Genomic DNA, 27961 nt, shown 5'->3' with positions numbered 1-27961 from the left:
TGTCACTTATCTTGCAAGCCACTTTTTTATCATACAGTACCCCATTTCACTCAGTGATGTTATGACACTTAACAGAAGTGCCATGACACGGCAAGACATGGTGCATTTCAAAGAAATTCTCAAGATGACTAAGTCATTTTGCATTCTCTACAAAGCACAATGTTATGAATATTCTGCAAAAACAATGATTTGCTACTTTTCCTTTTATTTTGAAGAGAAAACTGAATTCTGATTCGGTTTTCTGCTTCAAAATTCAGCACAATTGCAAATTTCTCTATTTACTTGCTTTTTCAATACCTTTCTATATGTATAGCTCTCTATTCCTTGGCTTTTCAAAAGAAAACTATTTGATTTAAGAATACTTCAAGCTGAAGAGAATCTATATAATAATTCCCTGAGAGTAAACACGGAAACTTGTCTATCTGTGCTGACAATGAAGTACACAGTGATAATATGCTGTCCATTCTGTCAAAAATATCTAACTACTCCAACAGGGATTATTATATGTAAATATTTCTTCTTAAACTCTTCTCACAGTCTTGAGATCACTGCAGCTTTCAAGGAAGTCATGTTTCTTCAGTTATAGTTCCTCCCCTTTGCTCTTCCAACTGATAAATTTACTTTTTCCTGTTACAAAATCTGTGCTAAACATTTAAACAGTTTCTTCACCAAGTGTGTGCTTCTGACTGTAGAACATCTATTATTATCCAAGCTTAATAACGCACAGATAGATCACTGTTCCAAGAGATTTTTATTTACATACACATACATGTAATGAACTATATTTAGAACAATGAAATGAACATCCTTCTGCATTGGTATTCTTCAGTTTGGTGGAAAGAACAGATACATGATCTGATAAAGATGCTGCTCTGCATTCTCAATAGCTATGAGACTTCTGAGTTACAAAATAGCATTTGAGAAGGACCAAAGCTGAAAAATGTGAATGAACCAAAAAAGGTGTAAAGGTTTCACCTGGCAAAGCCGACTCCTCTGCTGACTCCATTAGCATCTCTTAATATTCTGGTGGAAATGACATGTCCAAAGGGTTTCAGCATATTCTCCAGTTCCTGCTCATCCATGGAAACGGGTAAATTTGAGATGTATAGATTTGTGGGATCTTGCTCTTGTTGCTATGACAAAATGAGAGAAATATCCTCCGTTAGACTGAGCACAATAGAATAGCTTATGGCTCATACAATGAGGGCTACTCAAAACAAGACCAAGCCAAGAATTTATAGTTGCATTAGAAGCAAAGCTGGGCTATCTGTTAATGACAACAACGTATTTGCCAAATTTCTGCAAACTTTCATGCATGTACTTAATTCTGTGTGATTCTTACTGAATTCAGTGATGCCACTCATTATAGAAAATTACTCATGAACAAGTATTCTCAGGTTTGTGCCCTGATTTAGCAAACAGATTGTGAAGAAAACATGATTTCCACAAAAGTGCTCACTGGTAACATAAACAAAGAAAGAAAACACGTTTTAAGCAGATGTGCTTTCCAGCCTGCAGACTTCCCATTCAACATGTTCATCATGAGCAAGCTTCACTGAAAACCCACAACACTTTCCATAGTACTTTTTGGGTTTTTTTCCCCATCAGAAATGTCTTGGTTGATAATGTGGAACAAGACCTAACTGGACTGGGGGGAGCTCTGCAGTTCAATCTAAGGACCTGCTAAGACAGGTCACATGTTTATTCTCAGACTGAATTAAAATATCTTGCAAAATATAGCCTTTAGTCTAAATAATTGAGAAAGCAAATGTGAAGACATCTTTCTCATTCTAATTTGGATTTCTAAGCTGAACTTTCATTTTTGGCAATCATTCCAACTCCGGTTCTTGCTTGCCGAGCTACTGCTACTGAAACACAAAAGAGGCATAGATGCTATGTCAAATAAATGTATTAAAGCAGTAAATAAAAACCCTGTCTAAAGACAACCAGGTCTTGATTACATTAAATCAGTTTAGTTAAGCCCTTGCAAATTTTCATGGCTCTGTTTCAATTTTCACTGATACGAGCTTTACGTACTATCGGATCACCTGTCAGTACAAGCCTGATTGGGACCAGACATGACTACATAATTTTAGTTAATGCTTGATAACCAAAACCACAAGATGCAGTTTTTATGCTGTGCAGTAAGTCAGACAATACCTTACTTGTCAGAGCCCTCTGCGATAAATTCTTGGATTCTTTTTTGTTACACATTTTAATGGGCAGAACTAAGTTTTACTTGCTCAATGCAGAGTTGACAACAGTAGTGCCTTTTTTTTTTTTTTTTGCTATGAGGTGTCCTAAAACCAGATTAATAATCTTACAGTAGCACCACAATCTTGCATTGAAGAAATTACACAAAGCCCTGCAGCCATCTGCCCTGGTTTAACTAAAGCAAATTACAGGCCATTAAAATCAGTGCAGATTTGTCTTGTCAAACACAAAGAATCACACATTCTGTTTCTACGTATGAAGATGGGGCAGAACCAAGATGCCTGCTCCATCACTGCCTTGCACATTCAAGGCCTTGAAAATGGAAAGAGAAATCATTTCAAGCTGTGATTCATGCGTCTCGTCTTCGCAAGGCCAAGAATGACTAAGCAAAGTCTAGCGTGGTTAAATACTGGAATCAGAAGTCAAAGAAAGTTTTCAGCTTTCCTTACCCCAGGCTCAAAGGAAACTTTAGCCCCTTTGGATGAGAAGAAAAGCTGCAAATGGACACTCAAAGGGTCAGAAACGAGAAGGCGTGTAATGGTGTTTTACTGCATAATTTGGATTCTGACCTAACAACTGCAAACACTTGCTTTTGGACATGCTGCTTAATGCTCATTGCGTTCTAGGTTTGCGTCTCCAAACCCATTTACCCCATGAAACACCACATTACTATGTAGGTCAAATTCTCCACTATTTCACAAAACAGAAGTAAAAGAACCAAGTATGCACATTTTCAAGCTGCTCTCTACAGAAATATATCCAGTTATTACCATGCTTTGTAGTAAGGGACAGAGAATACAAAAACCACACACACGCATGAGGAGTGAACTTACTGCAAACTGAACTGAAGTTACAAACTCCAGAACTAGAAAAACATTCTTTCCCTTTCCAGTCATCTTTCCCTGCAGTTACCTTCCTTTCACTCACATCAATTTACATTCATACAGCTCTGAAAGCTAGTTCTTCTCCAATAACCCAAACATGTTAGTGAAGAGTCAGAACTGGAACAGTATTGACAACAAGAGGAAAATCATGCAAACAGTCCTGGAGGGAAGGTAGGAAAGAAAAGGGAGGAATATGAGCTTCAGATCACACTTTTAGCTTTGGGAAAAATTAACAAGCAAAAATCTGAAACATTTTCTTTCTCCTTTACTTTTTTCCACATTGTTCCCCTTTTCTGTGTGCAAACTATTTAACTTCATTGCTTGTTACTTCCCTTCACATATCCCCCCATATATGCCACAGAAAAAAGGAAAGATACAAGACTTAGGAAGCATCTTCATGATTTCCAAGTACTTTGAAAATGTGAACAACAGAGGCAGTTAAAGCAGAGGCATTACAGAAGCAAGTGGAAAGGTTTGTAATTCCAAATAATCACATTGTTATGCAAACCTCTCCTCATTGGTTGGCTAGGGGCTTCAATTCATCAACCAGTCAGTGCTCAGTGATAGACATTCCTTGTCAGTATTTCGAAAGAATATGCAGATGACATGGCCATAACCAAAGGAAAGACTAATATGAAGAAAGCAGAGTTATACACCAGTAGCTGCACAAGAGCCAGTGCTTTTACTGAAGCAATTCAGTCCCACAGAATATTAAAATGAGAACTTTTATTTTGACTACTCAGTTTTCAAGCTGGGGCAAGCAACTAAAATAAATAAGAACTGCAGTCAATGTGTCTCACTTCTGGAGCAGGAACACATGAGCCTTTTAACTGTGTTAGAGATTAAATGCCATTATTTTAAACATCTGTGGGAAGTTTAGCTACACTCTGAGGATGAATGAAAGACCAGCAGGCCATAGTAATTCTCCCACAAAGATTTACCCAGCCTATCTTTTATCAACATGATAAACAAGAGCTGCAAGCAGAAAGAGACAAATAAGGCCACTCATGCTACCTCCACAGCACAACAGTGTTTTCTAAGAAAGGAAAAAAACACAATATTTTTCCTTACTATACAAATATAACATTTAGAGAAATACCTCTTTCCTTTACAGAGTAATATCACCCCACAGAAGCCATATATCAAACACAAACTGAAAACAAGATGAAATCCTTCCCAACGATGAAGCCTGGAGCTGAGCAGGCTGTACAGGAGTGGTGAGGAGCCTGGCTGTCCTATCACCATGCAGCCAGACCCCACAGCCACCTACCCTCATAAACCCCAGTTTCTCAGGTTCAGCTCCCCCTCCCAGCCTCTGGCACCAGGGCTCCTTGTGATCCTTTTCAGTTACACAGAGTCCCCTCTGCAGCACAGAGGTGCTGACATATGCTCATTATTTTGCCCAAGTATTGTCATCGCAGATTCCCCAAGCTCCTGCATGAGATACTTGCTTCCCCAACCCAGTGTAACTGTTGAGCTTTCCAATGTGAAAGGCAGGTGTCCTCCTGTTCATGTGCCTATCTGTTGTCAAGATGAGCCCAACCAGAACCATAAGCCCAAGCACTCCATGAACTGCTAGTCTTTCATAATCCTAACTAGTTGACAGTCAGGTTCCTGCTATCACTGAAGGATAACATTTCAAGGTTGCAGGACTCATGGTGTGTGGTCTTTTCCCAGACCCTGTGTGCCAAATCAGCTAATCAATGGGTACATGGCCAGGCCAAGTTGCTGCTTCTTGAAGAGAACAGGAAGGAAGTTGTGGAGCCTGCCGTGTGTGCCACCTGTAAAAGCATCAGGGCTCAAGGCATGCAAACTTGCAAGTGCAGTCTCAAGGCACTGTCAAAAGCCTGCTCCTGGCTGTCCTTACTGAGATGCATTTTACCCATGATCTCCCATTTGACTGCTCAAGAAGGGTCACATTTCCCAAGTGCACTGCAGCCCCAGAGAAACAGGGGTGAACTCAGTCAGGTCCAATGCTCTCAAATCCTGACACAGCCTCACACTCTAGACGAGCTCATTCTGGCATCCTGGTGCATGCCAGGCTGAGTGGGTACATGGAATGCCAAAGAAAGGGCAAACAACAGACATGCCAGACAAGTGCAGGGATCTTTGCGACTCCCTTTCCTCCAACTCCAGCCTGTTTCACCGTTGTTGTAGCCCAAATACCTTAGCTGTTCTGGCCCGTGGGCTTCAGAGGCATTAGCTGCGTGCATACGTTGTAGTTAGGCCATTCTGGCTGGGGAGGCGATAGACAGTCCAAAACTGGTCAAAATCACAGGTAGGAAGGCTTAAACTTTTGAATATTGCCAACTAACAGTAGGTCAAACCCAAGTTTTTAATTAGTTTAGAGCACTTCCAGCATTCAGCAGCAGGCATCCTGCTGCAAGGCTCTGGAGTTCAGCAGTCAGGAGCAGTTGTTCCGGGGAAACAGCCAGAAATGTCCCTGTCTTTTAGCAGTAACTGGGCCAGTCATTCAGCTCCCAAGGCCTGTGCCAAGAGGCAAAAGAAGTTTTATAATGCAGAGGATTTGAAATGCACTACACCAATAGCATCTGAAATGGATAAAACCCAGCTGAGGGGGTGCTGCAACTCAAAGTCTGCTGTTTGTTATTGCTGGACCCTCTCAGGCACTTTTGAAAGAAAGGACAATGCTCAGATGGGATTTTCCCTCCCATCCTGAGATAATCTTTGGAAACAACACATGAAAAGCTGAAAGAACAATTCCTGCTGGTGTGAAAAGAGGCTGAGCCTCTTTACGTAGTACATTTAGTAATGCATTCTTTAAAGACGTGCTGGGAGGGGCGGGCAATTTTTCGCTATGATATTTTTCCCCAGAAGGAGCTCAAACCTCCTGTAATCTCAGTGGGCTGGAAACCGAGTGTGTTTGGTTTATGTGGGAACCCTATATACCAATTCTTTTTATTCAACCTAAATTATTTCTCCTTAGAAATGCCTGCTCTGGGAAGCTAAGTGCTGATTATTAGTTCAAACGATTCCTTTTTCCATCTTCTAAACTTACTCTGGGAATATAACTTTGTATTTGGATCAATATGAGATTCTGAATTCCTCTTTTTAAAGATATAATCAATATTTATATTAATAGATCATATGCTTGTCCTTAATAAATTGAGACTTGATCATACCAACATTGACACAGGTCAATACTACAGCTCACCTTTAAAAGCATGGTCCTGCCTTTATGAACATTTTAAATCCACATTCAAATCACCCTCAATTAGTACTTTCCCCAGAGTAGTTCCTCTCTGCCTAATGGTCACTGCCCAAGTCTTCAGGCTATGTATGCAATTTATCTCCTTTAAAGATCTTGGTTGAACTTCTGTCTCCCCTCAACATAAAAATACTCAGACTTTTTATGGAAAAAGCCATTTATGTGGAACCAGTTACATGAAACCAGATTATATATATATGGAAACATTTATATGCCACTTCATAAATTTCCCAGTGTTTGCTCAGTATTTTGAAAACTGTAGATGCACAGTAACATCAGTCTCATCTTCAGTTTATTAGATTATTTCTAAACTGGATTTGATACAAGCCACTGAGGTTAAATGAAATTTAGAGGAAGCATGTAATACTTTCTCTCAGCAGATTCACATTCAATATCACTTCTTGTTGTTTTATTATTTAATATTTACTTTTTTAGTACTGCAGATCAGGAGAAATTTCCAGGATATCTGAAATAGACGTTAATTTGAAAATTGATTTGATATGCATTTGATCAGATTCACCCCCCAAAAATCTGAATTAAAAGCATTTTTCCCCAGTTTTCTGTTGTTTCTCCATTTATTACGGCTGCTTTTTCATATTAATGTGTCATATTTTTGCACATATGTAAAAGATGCTTGATTTTCAAACAGGTAAGTTACTGAATTTATAATTCAGGTGTTTAACTTCAGATCTAATGCTTAATATCTGCAAGTAACATTTGGAGAGGTCCTCTCTTCAGTGACCTATCCAAGCATAGCAGGATGCTCCTAACTTCATTATCACAGTTAGATAGGATGAAGAGGAGATGGTGGCTTGAAAGTTAAAAGAAAGTCACTCCAAAATCCATCACCTCACAGTATTACAGAAGTGATGGCAGGAAACCCTTTTCCTCCTTCTCAGTGGCAGTGGGAAGGAGGAGTTCTGTGCAGTGGCTGAGGGGTGGGATCTTGCCTGTGTACGTCTGTGTGGGGCCTTTCAAATCAATGAAGATACACCGATTTGAATTCAGTAACAGTAACCCTGCCTTCAAAGATTTTTCACATTATTGTTTCTTTTATAAAAAGAAGGAACAAACAAATTAAGAAACCCACATGAAACACTTGCTATAGCAATGGTCCAGACCATGCAGCCTTTCAGAATTGTTAATAACAAATTTTGAGCCATCACTGCAGTAACACAAAATGAACAGAATGAATCGAGTGCAGCTGCCAGGGTTCCCTTTGACTTCCCTTTGTGTGGGCACATTTTTAGCAGTGTAGACAGCTAAATCAATGGCCAGTTAACTATTGATCCCTGGCTGGTTTCACTCTTTTGTTGAGCAGCACACCAAAAGGGTTACAAGACTCTACAGAAAGCCTAAACTTTGCATGGATTTTATTAGTGCACTAAGCACTGATAATGCAACAGATACAGAAGAAGGAAACTGGTAAAAGTGATAGGGGCCTCTTCATCGAGAGTCCTTCCAAAGTTTTTCAATAGAATCACAGAATTGTTTAGGATGGAAAAGACCTTTAAGGTCATTAAGTCCAACCATTAACCTAGCACTGTGAAGTTCACCACTAAACCATGTCATCTTTTAAATATGTCCAGGGATGGTGACTCAACCACTTCCCTGGGAAACCTGTTCCAATGCTTGACAGCCCTTTGGATGAAGAAATCTTTCCTAATATCCAGTCTAAACTTCCCCAGTGCAACTTAAGGCCATTTCCTCTTGTTCTACTGTCTGTTAACTTGGGAGAAACCAACACCCACCTCACTACAACCTCCTTTCAGGTAGTTGTAGAGAGCTTTCCCCTGAGCCTTCTTTTCTTCAGGCTAAAAAACCCCACTTTCCTCAGCCACTCTTCAAAAGGCTTGTGCTCAAGACCCTTCATCAGCTGTGTTGCTTTGACATGCTTAAGTACCTCTATGTCTCCCTTGTAGTGAGGGGCACAAAACTGAACACCGGATTCGAGGTGCAGCCTCACCAGTGCTGAGTACAGGGGGATGATCACTGCCCTGGTCCTGCTGGCCACACTATTGCTGATACAGGCAAGGATGCTGTTGGCCTTCTTGGCTGCCTGGGCACAAGCTGCTCATGTTCATCTCTGTCAATCAGCACACCCAGGTTCTTTTCTACCAAGCAGCTTTCCAGCCACTCTTCCCCAAGCCTGTAGCATTGCATGGGGTTGTTGTGGGCTAAGTGCAGAACCTGGCACTCAGAATCATCAAAACTCATGGGCCTTGGCCCATTGATCCAGCTTGTCCAGATCCCTCTGCAGAGCCTCCCTATCCTTCAGCAGATCAATACTCCCAGCCAACTTGGTGTCCACTGATTAAGACATCAAACAGAACTGGTCCCAGTACTGAACCCTGGGGAACACCATTTGTGACAAGCCACCAACTGGACTGAATTCCATTCACCACCACTCCTTGGGCCTGGACATCCAGCCAGTTTTTTACTCAGCAAAGGGTATGCCCATACAAGCCACGGCAGCCAGTTTCTCCAGGAGAATGCTGTGGGAAACAGTGTCAAAGGCTGCCATCCCCAGGCTTATCTCTAGCAAGAATGATTTTATCCCTTTCCTCCTTTGTTTTTTTTTTTTTGCAGCAGGTACTGCTAGAGGCACTACCTATCTCCTCAACCAAGACCGTGTCTAAACACTAAAGGGTTTGCAGAAAAAGCACTGAAGAGCAGAGGGTATTGGGGTATTCAAAGAAGCTTATTTTGCCTTAGGTACCTTCAAAGGATTTTTTTGTGTTGTCTGATGGCCTTCCAAAGGCTCTAGTATGTAAGGATTTAACATCCTGAGGTGTTAAGTCTCTCTTTCACCCTGATACATCTACTTCATGGAAGTCATTGTGCCTTTTTAGACCAATTGCTGACTACACGCTTCATAAATGATCTTTCTTCCATTTCCAGCCATACCCAACTTTTACACAATAGTTTAAAATTGATTAGCAATGTGCTTAAAAAAAAGCACAGCAGCGCAGGATATTTGGCCTCAGCGTAATTATGCAACTATTGTACAGAAATAATTAAGCCAAATCCATCAAACATTATAAATATAGCTAAAAATAATCCTGCAGTATGCATTTTCTGTGTCAGCTTCATTGTCAACAAGTCAGGTCAAAAGCCTGTTAATAATGACAAGGACACTTTCTGAAAAGACACAGTGGCTCTGCACATGAACAGAGAGAACATAACTGCTATTCTGAAAAAAAAGCATTTTCCAAATTATTTTAAGAAGTATCTTATTGTTATTTGCATGAGCAAATTTAAGCAATTCTGAGCTTTATAATGACCCAAGAATTGAACTCCTGCCACTAGAAATCCTTTGCCTGGGACCACCTAATCAGGAATGAGATGTGACTCAGGCACCTAATCTTACTGTGCCATCACTGAAGCTCTCTTTGCAACTACTTCTTAAACAAGGCATAGGCTAAAATTTGCTTTACCAAGTTTTGTCAAAAAATTGCAAACAAGCAAATTCCTAAAAAACATGACCAATTGAGAGAAAAGGAACAAGAGTATTGTAGGAAGTTATTTGTCACAAATACCTGTATCAGCTCCATAGTAGAGTATTACTTATAGCTACTGTTTTAATTAAAACCATGTACTTTAAAAAGAGTTCACAGTTTGTATACGCCTGCGATTTCTTCTCGCTGTGCAAACTGTGAGGGTGCTGTGCCGTGCTGTGTAAGCTGGACTCAGCTTTAATTAAGTTTGCTCATGGACAGCACAGCATTTGCTAAAGCTAAATATTCCTGGAACCAAATTATTACTGGTCTGTCCAGCACAGAGCTGCTGCAGAACCTTCCATCATGCTTTTAATCTGCCCATGGTGATTTTATTTGCCCTTCATCTCGTGTGGCAAACATGGACTTGAGTCACTATGGTCACTGCTTCAGAGCACTGCATAAGATACATGGTATATCCTTTTATGTCCACCAAATACAATCATAACCAGAACTATGAGACTGATATAAAACCCTATTTTTCATACATCTGTCATTACAAGGTGAAATTTTTTAGAAATCCTTACTTCTTAGCTTTCCTAGAAACAAATTTCCACAATTTCCACAGTGCACAGTGCACTGCAGCCAGAAACGCAGCTCAACCTCAGAAAAAATCACTGTGGCACGCTAGCTCTGATGGTGTTCAGTTGTCTCCATATTCTCTTTGACACTTGTTTTAATGACCGATTTGCTGTTAAGTAAGAATCAATTAACAACCTCAGATTATCTGAAGCCTGTCTATAACAGTTTCTGAAAATGCTACAGTCTCCTAGCAGTGAACCCTAAACGAGTAACCCACTAATGGCCCTAGGAAGCCAAAAGGAGATTTGCCTGATGAGCTGCAATCTAAATTGAACACCTTACCTATTTATTTTGATCTGTCACTGTGTCCTAGTGAACTTAAGACACTGGGTCCTACTGCACGTTAAACAATATCCCATCGTGTATGTTTATTTGCTCTATGCTATACTGCATTGATGACAAGCTGACTGATGCATATTTTCCAGGACTTCCTTATCAATATTTAGACAGAAGTAAAGTCCTTTGCCCCTGCACAGCAAATCTTGTGATTTAACTCCTAATATTTGCTTTCTCACTGAACTGTGTTTTACATGATGCTGTCCCACAGAAAGTATACATTTCTACATGTGCATATATATACTTACACAGAGAAAGAAGAGGTCACTTTACAGAGGACATAGCATGAAATCAGGCGACAATATAAACTTTCTGTTATCAATAATGAAGAAAACTAATCTGAGCTAAAATGCCACATGCACTAAATTAATAAAAATAAATTAACAGCTTAAACTAAAGTGCTTAAAAAAATAATCTCAGAAATATACACAACAAGCATCCCATTATCATGGATTCTTGTGACTACCTGGCATTTCAAGAAACATGGTGCACACAAATAGTAAGTACTGAGTAGCACATCAGTTTTTTAAAACAGATCTGCAGTGCCAGTGACACTAATTAGCTGAAATACAGTTTTTTTAATATGCAAAATGTTCAGTGCATGCATGTCCAATTGTAATACTATGCAAACCAGAAAATTACAATTATTTTTGCTCTACTTAAGATCATAATACTCCCAAACACCTGACATAAACACAAAGAGTTTCAAGGTGGAACTCAGTCTTCCAGATATAAAAATCCTTCAAGAATTCTACAGATCTCCTTTACAGAAGCTGGGACTTGTTCAGTTATGATAACAGACCCTGAAAAGCCGGGTTTGTTGTACAAAGCACTGGAGATTCTAGAGTAAATGGTTACAATTATGACAGAATTTCTACATCTCATTTTTTTAGTCTATATTTGTTGAGGTGGCAACTCTCAAACCATGGTCTGGTGACTCCTGGAGCTGACTGGGCTGTGCTACTTTCTTACCTCAAAGTTGCAAGCATAATGACTGTTCTCAGGACAGTAAAAGTGGACCTAAAGGATTACAAATGGTAGTGGAAATAATGGTTTTCTCCCTAATGTACCTCAGGACATAATACCACTTGCTCAATGCAGAAAGAATCTAGCATTGGAACTTTATGATCTTAAGGTCCTTTCCAACCCCAACTATTCTATGATTCTATGATTCCACAAAGCGTTTTGATCAACCGATGGATTAACCCCTCCTATGTACTTTGTAGAGACTGTGCCACATGTTAGAGAAGGGGTTCCATGCTGCACCTCATGATCAGAAAAGGAAGTGATGGGATTTTCTAAATGACAGGAATGTGGCAAGGGGAAGGGCTTTGCTGTCTGATTTTCCAGTGGCCATAGGATGTGTTAAAGAAGCAGCAGAGGCACAGATTACAGATGTTGTGCATGTGTAACCTGTACTTGGCCAGGGTGATGTTAGGATTTTCTATTCACTATTTCCAGCACCTGTCCTCCCTAAGGACAGTGTATTTGCTCTGTCATGGCCTGATCCTTCTCTAACTGAATTCCACAGCAAAATTTTCATCATTCTTACTTGGCAGTACCAGGATCTGTACTGGAAAATATTTGCAGACCTATATTCAGACTTATAAAGGTGCAAAAAAACCCAAGTGGATGTATCTTTCCTAATTTTTTTTTATATATATTTATTGCTCTGCTTTCAAAGCTTCCAGCAAAATGAAAATAATACAGATTTGAAAGGATACATATGAACAAAGGGTTAAATTATTATCCATATGTGTAGACCAATAGCAACTTGTGCATTTATCTTCAGAAGCTTCTCTGGTTGGGGCTAAGTCAGGAAATTCAGAATTCTTTATGAAAATTCAAAGCCTTAGCATTTAACTGTCTACAGTTGCAGTGGAAAAAGACTGTGGGCATTAATGGTAGTAAATTATCTGCACTGGGAAAGCACTAGAAGCTTTAAGAGGACTTTTTGGGACAGTATAATGCTTTTTAATATTTGACTTATTGACCCAAAGGCAAATTCAAGCAGCACACAGATCCCATGTGATTGCTTGTGAAGCAAATGGAACGCTTTCTTTTGTCATGTTTTGTGTTACTTCCTATAAACCATAAATGAAGTCAGAACTTTCTTGTCTGGGAATTCCTGTTGGGATATAGATTGAGGTCTGATTAGCCTGAGTCCATACAAACTGCTAGATATTCATCTTGATGCACATGCCAGAAATGGAAAACTACTAGTCCTTGAGGATGCATCAATTTTCAGAGAGTCTGGATCCTTTTAACTACTACATAAACTTAAGAGAAAATCTACATAGATACTGCTTAAGGAAAACAAAATCTGCCATAAAACACAGCCTTGACAGTTTTATTTCAAGAAATCTGTATTTAACACAGACAAAAATACCGTTCCCGTTTAAGATCAAGCACAACTCGCAGAACATGCAATGCAGAAATACTTACGCTTTTCCTAAATGCATCAGATATAAAAAGACAACCAAGTCATGTTTCAAATGTGACAAGGGATGGTTTTCATTCAAAAGCAGGACAGACATAGCAATACCACATTTTCCCTGTGCGTGGAATTCCCAGTGCTGAGTCAGCAAGTCCCAGCAGAGAGTTAGCAAAAAGGACTTGAAATATTTATTTTCCAGACTCACACATTAAAATGAAGAAATATTATTAGTAAGTGAAGAAACTGAAACTTTGCTTTATTAAGAAAATAATAAATATTAAAATAGAACAAAAAGGCAGGGCTGGATTCTGTGATTATCACTGCTGAATCCCTTTGTACAGAAGCAACTGAGCCCTCTGTGCTCGCCTCAGCACCCATCAGAGGAAGTCTTTGTATAATGAGGTTGCCCTGGTAAATGAAGTTGAGATTAGGGGCCAATGACAGGGAACCAATGACAAAGGGCTAATGATGGGGCTAAAATCCTGCCCCTTTGCCAAATCAAGCAGGCACAGTTCCATGCTGTCCAGGCTGCAGTCTCAGCAGTGCTAGTACTGTCCCACCATGTTTTTGCTGGCAGAGAAGTCCACTGCCCCACAGCTGCAGTCAGTGTAATAAAGCAGAGCCAGCAGGTAGCTTGAAGGGGTTACTGGATAGCATGGGACCACCGCCCTCCCTGCTCTGGCCACAGCTAACCTGAGGCTGTGACCCGCTCCAGGGGAGCAGTACAGGCTACAACTCGTGAAGAAGAAAAGCACAGCAGTGACATGAGACAAATCAACAACCAATGATGGCCACTGGACAAGCGGCAAAAGAGGACCATATCAGTCTCTATCTGGACAACATAGAGAAGAGGGGTCAGGCATCTGTCATCCATTCCTGCTTGGGAAATGGAGGTGAGCAAAGTGTCAAAGCTTCCCTGTCCTGATACAAAAACCCCAGCACCACTGGGGAAGAAAGCGTTATTTAAGGTTATATTATGCTTTTTGTAGGTAGCAAATAGGGATTGCAGCGGCACAATGCATTAACTAGAGGTATTTGGAAAGGCAGCGGAGAGTTGTGGACACTCCTACAACTCTATAGTATTGGTGGGAAAAAATCAAGGACAGAGAAAGCAGAAAGAGGAACATTGTTCTTCTCTTGCCAGTTAATGAAAGTAGAGAGAAGAGGGAATTTTATTGTGCTTTTCGATCTACAAAGAACATTGCCTCTGCACAAGCAGTGGGGCAGTGAACCAGAAAGGTATGAACTTACTTCCCAAAACCAAGGAAAGCATGAGTTCTTCATGAGAGTTTTCCTTCAAACCTTTCATTAGTTCCTTCTGTCTTTCATATCACCTAAAAGAGTGCAGTTTTCTGAGCAGCGAATGCTGACTCTAGTTTTCCAAGCCAATGAATGTTTCCAGTTGCATATTCACATGGAAAACACAAAGTCAACAATTTTCTGCAGAAAGAAGCAGAAAACCACTCTGAAATTATAATAGGTATAGTAAGGCAGACAAAGTGGCCAGTTCTATCCACCTATTAAGGATCAAGACAGACCTGTAAAGCAAATTTTGTTGAGCCATAAGGAGCCATAACCTGATCCTGCTGTGGCAAGAAAAAAGCATTTCCCTCTGCTCAAGAAAATGATGTGAAAGGGCACATGTGCTGTTCTTGTGGCAGAAATTAAGAGCTTTGAGAAAGCCATTAAGCAAAGATGTCTGGCATTTGAAATTAAATAATGGACACAGTTGTCTGCAGTCAGCTGGTGAGAACTGGGGTGGCTGGGAAGGAGCTCTTCACAGAGCAGTGAGGACACCTCAGAGGCTTGTATGCATGAAGGTTGCCTACCTGCAAAAGCTCATGCAGTTCACCTCCTTTACTACCGAAGACTAGGAAGTAAACTGTACAGGAATGGCACAAGATGATAAAAGAGAATGGTAAAGCAGAAATTTTACAAGTTGAAATTAAGACAGCACAAAGCTTGAACCCGAGTACACGTGACCAGTCTCTGTGAGGAGGAGGAAAGGAAGAATAAGATGCTCCAAGCCCTGTACTCTTTCCTTCTGCTTCCAGAAATCTGGACTTGGCTGCCTTGCCTAGCACAACTGGCTACGACTGCTTGCATGTCAACAATTTGCTGCATTGTACTAAGTTGGCCTACAAGAAAATGCATCAGCATTCCAATAGTAAGCTCTCCATGGCTCATGCTTATCTGTTGCTACTATGTCTATACAATATTTCAGCTGTGGCTATGTATATATATGTATATCTCTGTGCCTCTGTGTGTGTGCATATGCATGGGGATGATGTGTTTAAGTACACATGTAACAACAAAATGCATTATACACATAAAAGTGCATTCCAGTTAAAGCATGTTTTCAGTTTTGAAGATCTGGGTAAACAGATGTCGATGTTTAAAGATACATAAGACTGCACACAGATTTCAAAAAAAGGAGGCACATTTGCAATTATGCATACATATGTGTGAGTGACTGCATACACAAAGGAGGTTCCCCCATAGCCACTTCATATGCTTCACTGGTGGTACGCTTGTGTGTGATTAAATACATCTGCATGTAATTGTATTTCACATTTATTTGTATACATGTATAAACTGTTCATATAAAACCTGATGGCTGTATCAATGCAACAAGTGAAGGTTGTTACCCTCTTTCTCGCTTATAAATCATAAGTAACCATAAGAACTTACTGCAGTAATAAAACTGAGACAAGATACACAGGCATTCTTGAGTTCCAAACTGGAAAGGAATTGCAAAGAAGGCATTTTGGACGTAGCTGATGGCTGGGAATTAAAGACAAAGGAGAATCTGCAGTGGGGTGCACTCGACCTGGCTCTTGTGTTGATCCTTAAGTGATCTGAGTCATTTTGCTCCTGCTTTAGAATACTATAACTAAAAAGACAGTGTTAAAGAAAGGAACTTGAATTTCTGAACATTTCTCAATTACCTCACCCAAGTGCTGTATTTGCAACTTGTTTTCAAACCAGTTTTAGTGAAGAGCTGAAGGTTTACAAACCAAACATCTTAACCTCTCAGTTAATAATTGCACCACTAGGTCAAAGAACTAGAATAAGAGAGAGCTGTAAATTAGGAGTGTTTTATCAGAGGTACATTTCTGATGCCAGTGCTTACCCTTGCTGATAAAGATGGAGAACATCACCCAGTACTCAGGAAACAACTTCACCCATTTCTTGAGGAGGTAAAACACCTCCTAAAGGAGGTAGGACTGAAAGGTACCAATGTGAAACACCTTTACATGGATGCCTATGGAATTCCATAGTTTACTTGTGAAGTTACCACCATGACTGCAGCAATTCCTGGTGGCTCATGGTAAAACACATACAGCTGTGGATGTGTGTGCATGTTCTACAAACCATGTAAACACTTTAAACCTGAGGGACCAAAGTTGACAGTCTGCAGTCCTGAGAAATTTGTGCTCAGCTCAACTTTGTCAACAGACCAGGCTAATGTTACGTGTATTCTGTGGGCTACGTGGGTTAAAAAAAAAAAAAAGAAAAATCAAAATTCCAAAAAACACCCCTATGTTCTAAATACAGAATTTGGTTGTATCTACACAAAAGCCATTAAAAACTCTCAGGTTCCTCAAAAGAACAATAAATTGCCACTGGATCCCACTGAGTGGTCTCTCAGCCTGAGGCTGACTTCGTTGTAGATCTGCAGATCAGTGACTGTCTCAGATGGACACACATCCAGCAGCCTCACAATGGAATTTGACATTCAGAGGCTTCCCAATCTGCCCTTGCCCGGGACAGGATGAGGCTGGATCCACTGAGAAAAGGATCAACAACCTCTGCAGGTTGTTTGATTTTTAAGGGAAGTAACTTCAAGTTGTGTGACCCTATTTTTGGAGATCAATCAAGCTAACCTGCTAGGCTTCCTTTCACAGGTTTTTGAGATACTACACTGTTTCAAAAGACCAAGCAATTGGCAGAGGAAGTGAAAAGTTAAAGAGCAGAGCTATTTGCACTTACTCTGCTATTAATATTAAGACCTAAAATACTAACACTTAAAGAGTTCAAAATAGTGAAGTGTGGGGAAAACATTTTCAGGGATCCAACCAAATCAGAAGGTCATGCAGTAGAATAGGAAGATAAAATGAAATACGCAGCCAGCTTCTGTCTATGTGCATCTTGAGATACACATAGAAAATTGTGTTGCACTGTCACAGTGCTGCTGATCCCCATTTAAGTAAAAAATTTCCCCACTTTTCAATTCTGCTAAGCCTGCCACCCATACTATAAGCTCCAAAATTAACATGAAGAAAAAGAAATACTACTCAGAGACAAAGCACACTTGAAACCAAGGTCCTGACTACTCTGGGACAATTAAAATGCAGCCTGGGTATATTAATCACAGTCTTCTAGCCTGGTTCCATGTTGGGCAATTACAATCTGCCTACCTCAAATTCTCCCCAGAGTTTCAAATGCAAGGGTTATTAATGATTTCCTTCCTATCAAAAGTGTTGTTTAGTGCAGCCAGTAAAGACTGGTTTCATCCAAGTGATAGGTGAATGACCCACATTGACTAGAGAAAATGTGTAAAAGCACTTTGGGATCCTTCAGGAAGGACACTTATTACGTGGTCATTTTACAGAGCTTTTATTATTCCAAGAGGAAGTACTCCTATCTAGATGTTTTTTCACATGCCTTTTAGTAACCAAGCAGTTCAGAGTTTGGACTTGTTTTTCTAAAAATTAAATTAGGCTACCTTATTTTTTCTGTAAATTTAAGATGACGGATCTGAAACGCAAGCACTGTATCACAAAGACAATTTAGGAAAACATACACAATAACTTCTACTTCAAAAACTATTCAGATCATTTTTTGAGCCAAAAAAGATTAATGATTTATTATGGGGCTCATTAATCAAAAATTGTGTGTGCATGTTTTTTAAAGGACCAATTCCACTGTTCAAGTCAATTAGGTCCTCTAAAGCTATTACATTGGGAAGGAGACGCAATATTACCAAGACTTCCTGCAATATTGTTGAGACTTCCCCGAGTGTATTTAGAGTATAAAATACTTGCTATTATTCAGGAGATACCAAATTGCTAAGCTTCTTAAATTTGTACAATTGGGAACTTGAAGTACATTAAAATGCTGAAACTCATTAAGAGCCCTTTTCACAGCTGCAAAATCGCTGGCATTCACAGCACCATGCAGAACAATAAAACACTCCCCACACCTTTGAACAGGGCGACTTCCGTTCCTCCAGCTCTGCTTTAATAAATCACTGAGGCAGAACTGGTATCTAACCTCTCCATCAACCTCCTCCATTGAAAGGGAGAAACAAAAACCCACAACAATACTAGTATTCTGAACAGAAAAGCAAAATGTAGGAGCGTACTGTACTAAACCCCCTCCAACACAAACCCCAAAGCTATTGCTGCTACTTTGTTAGAATATAATTCAATTTTCTCCATCAACACCAAACGAAACACCTTCAGAGGCAGAAAACAATCCACGCTTTATTCTCAAGCCACCCACCAAACAATGCCCAAGTAGACTTTCTTTCCCCGGGTATCATTTTTCTGGACCCAAAACAGAAGTCTCAGTATTTCAGTGGGTGTTTTCACTACTGCTAGTTGCACGCTGTCACTCTGCACACTGAAAATGTCCTCCTGCCCTGTTCACTGAAGGGTTGGATTTTGCGCCTGCAAAGTGGCACCAGAACAAACAGCCTGAGTTCTCAGCAAACCTGTGGATGCCCCATATATGTTTCCTATATGTTCTCCAGCAGGCTCACGGTGTCAGTCCTGATAGCCAGAAGACAGAACCTTTCCAAGATTCATCAGAATTATATCTTCCTCCAACTGCAACAGGATAAACAGAGCTCAACCCTTCACAGCTAGAAGCCCGCCACTTTGCATACTGAGAGACTGCAACTGGCACTTAAAAAAAATCCTTCTCTTTGATCTGGTAGCAGCACTTTCTGCCTCCTCCTCAGTCAGGAAGGTCACAACTGCGCCTCTGCTATCTACAGGTCTCACCAACCCCAGAGCAAAGAAGCCCAAGTCTTATCAATGCATCAGTCTGATTTCTCCAGCTGAAGGATTTGTTTCTAAGTAAATTTCCATTGGGCTACCTACCACGTTTCCTTCGGTATTTGAAAAACAGAAGGAAAAAAAAAAACCAGTAACTGACCAAAAATTAAGTGTGAGTAAGAACTACGGGAACAGCGAATACTCTAGAGATTTCACAAGATTCATCACAAGCTTGGTGCTGGGCAAATGTGAAAGAAACAGTCTTGGGATTATTATTTAGCTTGTTAAATTCTATGTGCAAATTCTGTTTATTCCAAACTATTCCCCAAAGCAACGAGTGGATTGTCTCCCTGAGAGGGGGAAATTGTTCCCTTTCCCCCTCTAAACATTTTTTAAAGGAATGGGTGAATGTGCAGTGCCAAACTGGTGAAGATCATGTATTTCAAAAGTGGGTTTGAAAGATTCACCAAGAGATATTCACATTAAAGATTACAGAACTAATTACAGGGAAAAAAGGGGGTGCGGTTCTTCATGGGTGTTCCTGTCAACATCAAACAAACTCCAAGAATACAACATTACGAGGGAAGACTAGAATATGACAAACACAAGGCATGTAGTTAAAGCAAAAGATGCTTTGATAGGGTACAAACTGAGGTCGTTTTGTTATAGGCAATGAAAAATGTAGCTTCGAAAGCCTAGGTGAAGGGTACTACTCAAGTCCCATGGCTCTTGGCAAAACCCAATACGATTGCTCTTGAAGTCCAACTAGTTTGGCACACGATTCTGACTCTGTATGTTCAGTTGGAATACCCAACATGTGCCAAATGAGGAAGAGTAGGAAACCCTGCCTCCTAATCAACACAGGATCACATACACATGCACCTCAACACCTCCCCAGCTGGGATCACATTTCTCAACTGCTTCCAAGGCATAGAGGCTTGCGACTGCCATCAGCAGTGTGGGTAAAGGAGATGTCTACCTCTGTGGGAAAAATTGCAAGTGACACTGCAGTGGCAAATCCCAACTTTTTTGCTGAAAATAGGCCCAGTAAGAAACAGGCTATACCAGTTTCAACTGGCAGTTGTTTAGGGGTTGGAACTGATTGATATTCACATGGAGATTACAAAAAGAAGAAGGAAGAAGAAGGAAGAGAGCCCTCTAAGCTTTTCAACATGTAACTTTCTTAACAGATTTTGCCCTGAGATCAGGAAAAGAGTACTCAGGAGGAAATGGCAATATTTTCAACAGCATTTCATCCTTTTAGTGTTTGAAATTTCCATCCTGAAACCATCTTACTCCTATCAGATCATTTTGTTTCAAGAAACCGGGGTGTGCAAGCTGACAGCTTTAAGTAAGAAGGGATGCGACAAGAGGTTTTCAGGGAAGGGATCACTGCGGAATTCGTCCCCCTTGCTGAGTCCAACAGAGATCAACAGCATCCACCTTCAACTCAGGGCTTTACTCATCCAATAATTCAGAGTGATTGAACTTTTGCAGACACTTTAAAATAGAAAAGTAACCTTCTATCACAATCTTAAAAACAATCTTAATTAATTTCAGCTAAGCTTTTATTCTCTTGGAAAATAACGCAATCATGCTTAGGTGCAAGCAGTAAAACTAAGCATCCCTCCTGCAGTGTGATCAAGTACACCTTCAAAAGTATGGTAATCTTATTTGTTCTAGAGAATGAGTCAGTATTTTTACACAGCAAGTATCCTTCTGGAGGGAAGATTTGGCTTGCAGAGATTTTCTTCAGGATTCTTTGAAAAAATACAAATTACAGCCTTCTCTTTTGCACCCCAAATCATTGCATAAAAAATGGTAGCACTGCAGTTGAATAATATGGGGTATTTGGAGCTGAAGGTACATGGTTGCACTTAAAGCTACTTGCTAATGACTGAACTGTACACAAAGGCAGAGGTATGTGTTCAAATGTCTGCATCCCCATACCATGGCTGTTTGGATGTGCAGTAAGCACCCAGCTTTGTATAACCCCCCCTGGCTCTTCAAGTTACGGGAAGAAAGCATCCCTGATTTTACACACAGTGCCTTCCAGCATAAAATATTTTCTATTTTTCAGATTAATCTGCAATTACAGTTTGAATTATCCACATTATTCATTAATTATGCTTTTGCCATTAATGTGGGCTGTGCTTTTCCAAAAAGAAGAAAGAAGACCTAAATATTTTCCAGGTTTGGTCCAGACTGCACACAGTGAAAAGAAAAACATTTACTGAAGTTTCAGGTTCACAACAGAAATATTAACATTTCTGTGCAGTATTTGGAGTATCTGGTTAAACTGAATACTAGTGTGGGAGGGGAAGCCCCTCGGGCAGGGGATGAAGCTCCTCATGCAGGGGATGACAGCCTCTTCACCTTCCCTAGTTGTACACAGTGGCAGAAAGGCAAGAGTTGGGAGTAGGTACCTCATCACATATGATTTCCCGCCGGCATATGTGAGCAACATTTAAACTTAAGCTATTGTCATAAAAACCTCTATTATCATAATCCAAAACTGCTCTGCTTTAGCACCTGCCCCTAGTGCTAAAGTCCACGTGAACAGGCAAGTAGGACTGTGTGGATAGCAGACCTGAGCCTGAGGACTGTGTCTGATTCTGAAAGCTTTTTTCTTTCCTGCCTATGTTTAACCTTTTAGAGATAGAAATTCTAAACAACTACACTAAATTTAACTTTGCTATCTAAAGCCATCTCAAGATTTTTTTTGCTAAGAGTTTGGGTTATGTTTGCTAAGTGAAATACAGCTTGATCTGCTTGCACCAGCTGAAGGTGGTACCATCCCTTCAGACCTCATCCTCATACAGGTCTTAATATCATTCCCTGCAATCCCCTGTGGTTTTGAGCATCTGGCTTTTTCTTGTCAGATGACATTAAAGGGATGAATGTAATGCTCAGAGTGGGGCAGATGAACAACTCATTTTCATGAGCAACCCCTACTGTGCAGATATGGCTTGAAAAGTATATGCAGCACTAGGACTTGTATTTCTAAACCAGACAGTAAGCAGAAAAAAAAAACCAAAATGAAACCAACCCCAAAACAGCAAAAGAAGCCAGAAAAAAAGAAAAAAGAGTAAATGTATAAATGCATTTCTGTTTTCATTGCTTCAAGTATGTAAATCAATTATGTCCTAACCAGCTGCCCATTTTTCTGATCTAACTTAAACTAGCTATCTGAAAACCTCTACCATCAACAGGACCTAAATTAAGTTGTAAAGGAATGCCTTTCCTAATCTCTTGCTCTAAATACTGCCTACCTAAGTAAATCTGGAAATGAAAGACATCTTACATTTTTGATACAATTAGCAAAACATCTTTTTTTTTTATGCAAAGTAGTAAGCTTTGGTTACATCTTTGATACAAAGTAGCAAAGCTTTGGTAACACTTCCCTGAAGCAGTTTGTCAATTACTTAAGTTTGAAGTGACAATAAAAAAACAAACAAAAAAAACTTGACCATGCAGGTTCAACACCAAATTATGCTGAATGGGATGATGGGTTATGTACAAGCTGAAGCATAATACTTGTTTGTAACTCCCAGGATGAAAGGCTGTAAGAAACAATAAAAGAATGCACATCACTGATCTCATATGCTCCTAAAGAAAAGTAAGGAACATTTTTAACCAATGTTGGGAAACCATGTACCAAATGTTGCTCTGAATTACTTTTGAAAATATAGCTCTCTGTTTTGGGGGTTTGGCTTTTTTATGCTTGTGCCAGCTTTTATAACGAAACATTTATTTTTTTCCCCCAACTTTTTAATACTGTCAGACTTCTAGCTATACTTGGGTTACTGGACTCCCACATTGTCATGGTTATTCTTTAGTTTGCCAGCATAAAAAGGACCTAATTTAGTTGAAATCTTCTTATGAAAACATGTTCAAAGCTGGGAAAGATTTCTGTTCCTATCAAGCTGAACAGAATTTGCAAGTTAGAAATTAAGCATAGTTCAAACCCCCTGAGAACCACTACAACACCACTTTCTTTCTGAAGATACATAAATAGTTAATAGAGGAGTTAACAGTAAATGATGCTTCAAATGCGGATCTTAATTCATGAACTTTATGAGAATAATAAAATATAGTCATGGGCTTTTCTAACGGCTTCCACAGTTCAGCCATCATCTCACAATGGGTAGGACCTTAGGCTTTATAGTAAGCATAAAAAGGCAGCATTTGCCATCCTGGGTGTGGTTGCTGGTCCACCAAGCTGGAGACCATATCCCTTTAGTATCAGTTTTGTCATCAGAATGCGAGAGCAACAGCAGCTTTATACCAATATAAGTGGAGTTTACTCATATATAAGGGAAAATAAAAATACAAGTCATCACTGCTTTGTGTTGCACATAGAAAATAGCCTAGATTAACTTACATTTCAGACCTAATTTTTTTTCAGGACTGCTTTTTGTTTGCCATTAAAACAGAAGGCTGGGTTAGGAACTTCAAAGGCTGTATGTACGTTATGACATTGGGTCCTGCCTGGCCCCCGTCTCACCTGGCACAGCAGCAGCAGCAATGCAGGAAATCCACCATTCCCCTCTTTGGAGAACCCAGGATAACACTGCGGCTTCTGCCACACAAAGGAACGGCAAAATGTTTCCAGCAAAGTGCATCTTTTAAGTTGACATTATCCTTCCAGGATATGTCAAATACAGACCCTGACACTGCAACCTACATATGGTCTAGATTAAAATGAACAAACAAACAAACCAGCCCTTAAACTATGAGGCCTTCCAGAAGCAAGGAGCCAAAAGTACAATAATTGCTTTATACTGTACTAAAGGGACTGACAGTGGAGCCGGCCATGAGTGCAGCGCTGCAGCATATCTGGTAGCACTCAGAAAAGAGACTGTTTGCTGTTTTCCTGGGAGCACAATGGCATAACACCCACTCTCAGGGTGAAAGGGCTGCCAGGCTCCTCTCCTCCATGCTGCACCCTGGCTGGCAAATACCCCTGAGAGCATCTGCACCAATGAAAGAGAGAAAAACATAAGACAAACCATAGAAAAATGAATTGTGCATAACCGTGTGCAACAGGTTTCAGACCTCAGCCTGAAGGAGCGAATTGCTCCAGGATGGCTTGGTATTAATAACAAAAATGAAGAAATTAAATTTGTGCAGCTCCCTACATTTAGTAAAGGAAATTATGCATTTCCCACAAAGCCTAATGCCAGCTCCACAGGGATTATATTAGTATTTATTGTTTTGTATGCTCAAATAAAACACCTGTTGAAGTCAGCTATTTGAAGAATTTTTAATATACCAGCCTTATACTACAGAGAATAAGAAATGTTTATAGAGGCACTCCTGGTAAGACTGCTGGCTCTTTTTCCCCCCAGGTAGGTGCATAATGATTTAATAACAGAAACAGCATGCCCACAGACCTCTGAACCTCAGATTTAAATAAAAACTAATATATCTGAAATCTGGGTATCAGTCTTCACAGCTCCTTCGGCCTTCCCTGTTATAGAAGGAGGTGTAACCCTAGGTTACGACATGCTTCTTTTATAAAGTCCCATCTTAAAATGTCAGGAGTCAAGGAATTAAAACCAAAAGCAGCATAAATCGCTGTTAATCATTAAAGTCTTTGATCTGCTCTTTGCTTCAGAAGGCATTGTGCCTCCTAAATGGAGGGATCAATCACCATACACCAGACATGCTGCTAGGCCCTCTTGTGCCATGCTGCCCGCACAGAGGGCAGCTCATCGCGGTGCATTCCAGCTTGGCTTCCAGTCAAACCAACGGGCAAAAACATGCCAGCAGGAAAGCAAAACAACACGACACAACCCACTTTGTCCATCTACATGACACAACTGCTTCCCCTTTGGGCATTTTTCACGCTTTTCTATTAAATGGCAACTTGCTCCTGCCTCTGTTTCCCAATACATCCTCACTGGGTGTTCCACCATCACTATTTCTCATTAGCAAACAGGATTACTGTTAGTTGTTTTCTTTTTTTAAAGAAAAAACTATTTATGTTTCCACTCATTCATAGCCATACAAAGTATTACATTGGCCTGCCTTGACTTGTTTGCTGGCTTTTTACAATAACTAAATGGATTGCATAAAGAGGGAGAAATCTATTTACCTCCATCTCAACTACAAAACCTCCCAAAATGCAGCACATTTATTTTGCTAAGAAGAATGCACAGCTAAAAAAAAAAAAATAAAAATCCAGAAAGAGATGAACTTTCTCAACAAAAGATGTGACAGCTATTTTGATATAACAGATATGTATGCTGACTTAGAAAGCTGGGGTTCAACCCAGACAGGCTCTTCTGTCCTGTGGGGATGGTTCCTACAGGAAGGCTCCAGAGGAAGAAGGAGATGCAATACACTCCAAGTAAATACAGCAGGATTAGGCCTTAATTACAATGCTGGCTAATGATAGGGTTGCATGGATTTGGTGTAACAATAGCAAATGGGTTCAGCTGCAGGCCAAGAGACAGTATGAACAGAATATGTGTCTATTAAGGTTGTACTTGGCCTGTAACAAGAGTTAAACAGTTTTTCATCCTAATTCAAGCAGGTTTGTCACTTTAAGGCTGTTATTCCTCACGTTTCTTCCACGGCTGCTGCCCTTCTTCAGTTTGAGGAGTACTCTGTTTCATAAACATTCCCTTTAATTTCAGATTATGGAAATCCTGGGCACAATCTGGTCTTTATAAATAGGGAGTTGAAGACATAAACAAATGTCAAACAGAGATAAAAGTAGTACTGAACTTTTAATTATCAAAATATTTTATTTCATTTAAAGGAGCAGATTCACTGGTCTTTTCCAGCTGCCTTGCATCATCACAACAATGAAAAGCATTATATATCCAGTTCAGTTGAATGGTTACAGTGAGTTAGCAGCTGCTTTACATCACTGGAGCAGCACAGAGATACAGCACGTATTTCAACCTCAACCAGTATTCTTTCAAGGCACTTTATCAAAAGGGAAAGAAGTGCTTAGCTGCTTAACTGAGACAGTAGAGACATCTAGTTAAGATGAATTAAAGACACCATAAAAATCTCTGCAAATGATTTTGAGGTGGAATTTGCTCACTCTCCTTTGGCTAGCAAGAATCTCATCAGAATCACTGATGGGAGAAAACTGTTTAAACTAATATGCCTCATTTTCAAACCTGATTTTAGACAGTTTCTATTACAACACTTCAACACAAGTTAGAAGGGCAGATTCACTGCTGCTTATGGCTTGGAGCACAGAGAAACCAATACACAGATATAAAGACAGATAAGCACTTCGGGCAGACAGGAAATAGGAAGAAAATACCACTCTCATAACCCTCCTGCTTAGCTAATGCAGTTGTAAATGGAAGTATAGTATCTTCCACAAGATCTTCACTTGCTTTCAGTCTCATGTCCATTCAAGGCTCCCTCTGTTCATCCATTGCACTATGGCACAACTAGCTGAGCAATTAACTATGCCCTATGTTATTCTTTTTTTCACCTAATTATTGCTTCATTTCTCAACTGGATGGAGCAGTTGCTCCTGTTTGCCTAAGATCTTAGGAAACACAACTACTAATTTCCCAGATTTTTTATTCTAGTGGAAGACAACCTGCAGCTCAGAGCGAGCATTTTCTTCTACCTGAATGCCAGAAAGAATGGGGGAATAGCTCCATGGGAATAGCCTCCCTCATCAATGTGTGCATGCACACATACACACTCACTCACTTTCAGTTGTCTTCTTTTACCCTGCCCATGTTTAGAAGCTGACTAGAAAAACAAAAGTAGACTTTGTCCCTGTCTCTTATCAGTAAACAGTGGCTGGTTTATTTCCTAGGGAAATAAGGCAAACATGCTGTTTCTCTGTGTTTAACATTACTTAACATAACGGCAGCTTACTGACAAACCCAAAAGAGAGCTAAGGGTTTCAAAGATAAACTATAGTTCTACACATCTTTTGCCATAAAGGGAGATGAGAGAGCAAGCAAGTTCCCTTGGCTCTAAAAACCCCCAACTTGTATGTGTTCATACTTTGTTAGACAGCAGAGTATATATGTAGGAGAGATGCCTTATAAATGCTTTCATCATGAAAACGTTTCACTCAGATCTTGCGAGCTTCTGAAACAACCCCATCAATCAACTTTCCAGGGAAATTTGCAGGAAACTAAGCTTTGCTAGTTCTGGAGCTCAGGGAACAATGTGTTAACAATACTGTTGCAGCTAACTGTGCAGCATCCTTTCTAGGCTCCTCTCTGATATGCCTGCGCCATGGGTGGCTGGGTTACAGGAACATTCAGGTTATCTGAGTTACCTTTATATTTGTATCCCTATTGATCTGCACCAACACTGCAAAATGCTGAACTTCATTTACACACAGGGCTCTGTGCCGGAAATTGTTCAATCTTGCATCCTTCTCTCCCACTAACTGCAGCAGTCTTAGATGAGGTACAGCTCCACGCTCTAGCCTGGCTGATGCGTCTTCCCAGATGGACATCCCAGAGCACTGAACTGGCTTTCCCATTCAGAAAGTAAACATGGAAACTTGAACACAGACAGTATTTTCTCCAATTGACAATTACTTGAGTGCTTTCTTGCAAGCCATTTCAACTCAATTACTCCAGAGAGTAGTAACATTTAATTTTAGTCTGGGAGCACAGTGATTCTGTAATTCAAATGTTCCTGGAAATTTCAATCATTCTACAGTTTTCATGCAACTTTCTGTTCCTGACCTCCAGCAGCAGAAACTCACAGAATTTATGCTACTTGCCACAGTTGCACATGCTCATAATCATGCTGTCACAACAACCTGGCAA

The 27961-nt window shown here is 40.1% G+C and overlaps 2 protein-coding genes across 11 annotated transcripts in view; one reads left to right on the top strand and one right to left on the bottom strand.

The window, feature by feature from the left end:
* The window catches only part of RBMS3 (RNA binding motif single stranded interacting protein 3), a 729877-nt gene that overhangs the window by 149481 nt on the left and 552435 nt on the right, over positions 1–27961 (bottom strand). For all 10 annotated transcript variants that reach the window (XM_062603533.1, XM_062603531.1, XM_062603532.1 and 7 more), the window contains one exon: positions 976–1133. In XM_062603533.1, coding sequence (XP_062459517.1) covers positions 976–1133 — 158 coding nt within the window. The remainder of the gene's footprint in view (positions 1–975; positions 1134–27961) is intronic.
* LOC134155902 (aggrecan core protein-like) overlaps positions 1–27961 on the top strand; it is a 667433-nt gene that overhangs the window by 338628 nt on the left and 300844 nt on the right. The window lies entirely within an intron of this gene.

This window comes from Pezoporus occidentalis, unplaced genomic scaffold (genome assembly GCF_034315485.1).
Source record: "Pezoporus occidentalis ecotype Australia unplaced genomic scaffold, CSIRO_AGI_Poc_V1 ctg80, whole genome shotgun sequence".
NCBI lineage: Eukaryota > Metazoa > Chordata > Aves > Psittaciformes > Psittacidae > Pezoporus > Pezoporus occidentalis.
The sequence above is the reverse complement of the archived record's forward strand: the minus strand, read 5'-3'. Positions and strand labels throughout refer to the sequence as shown.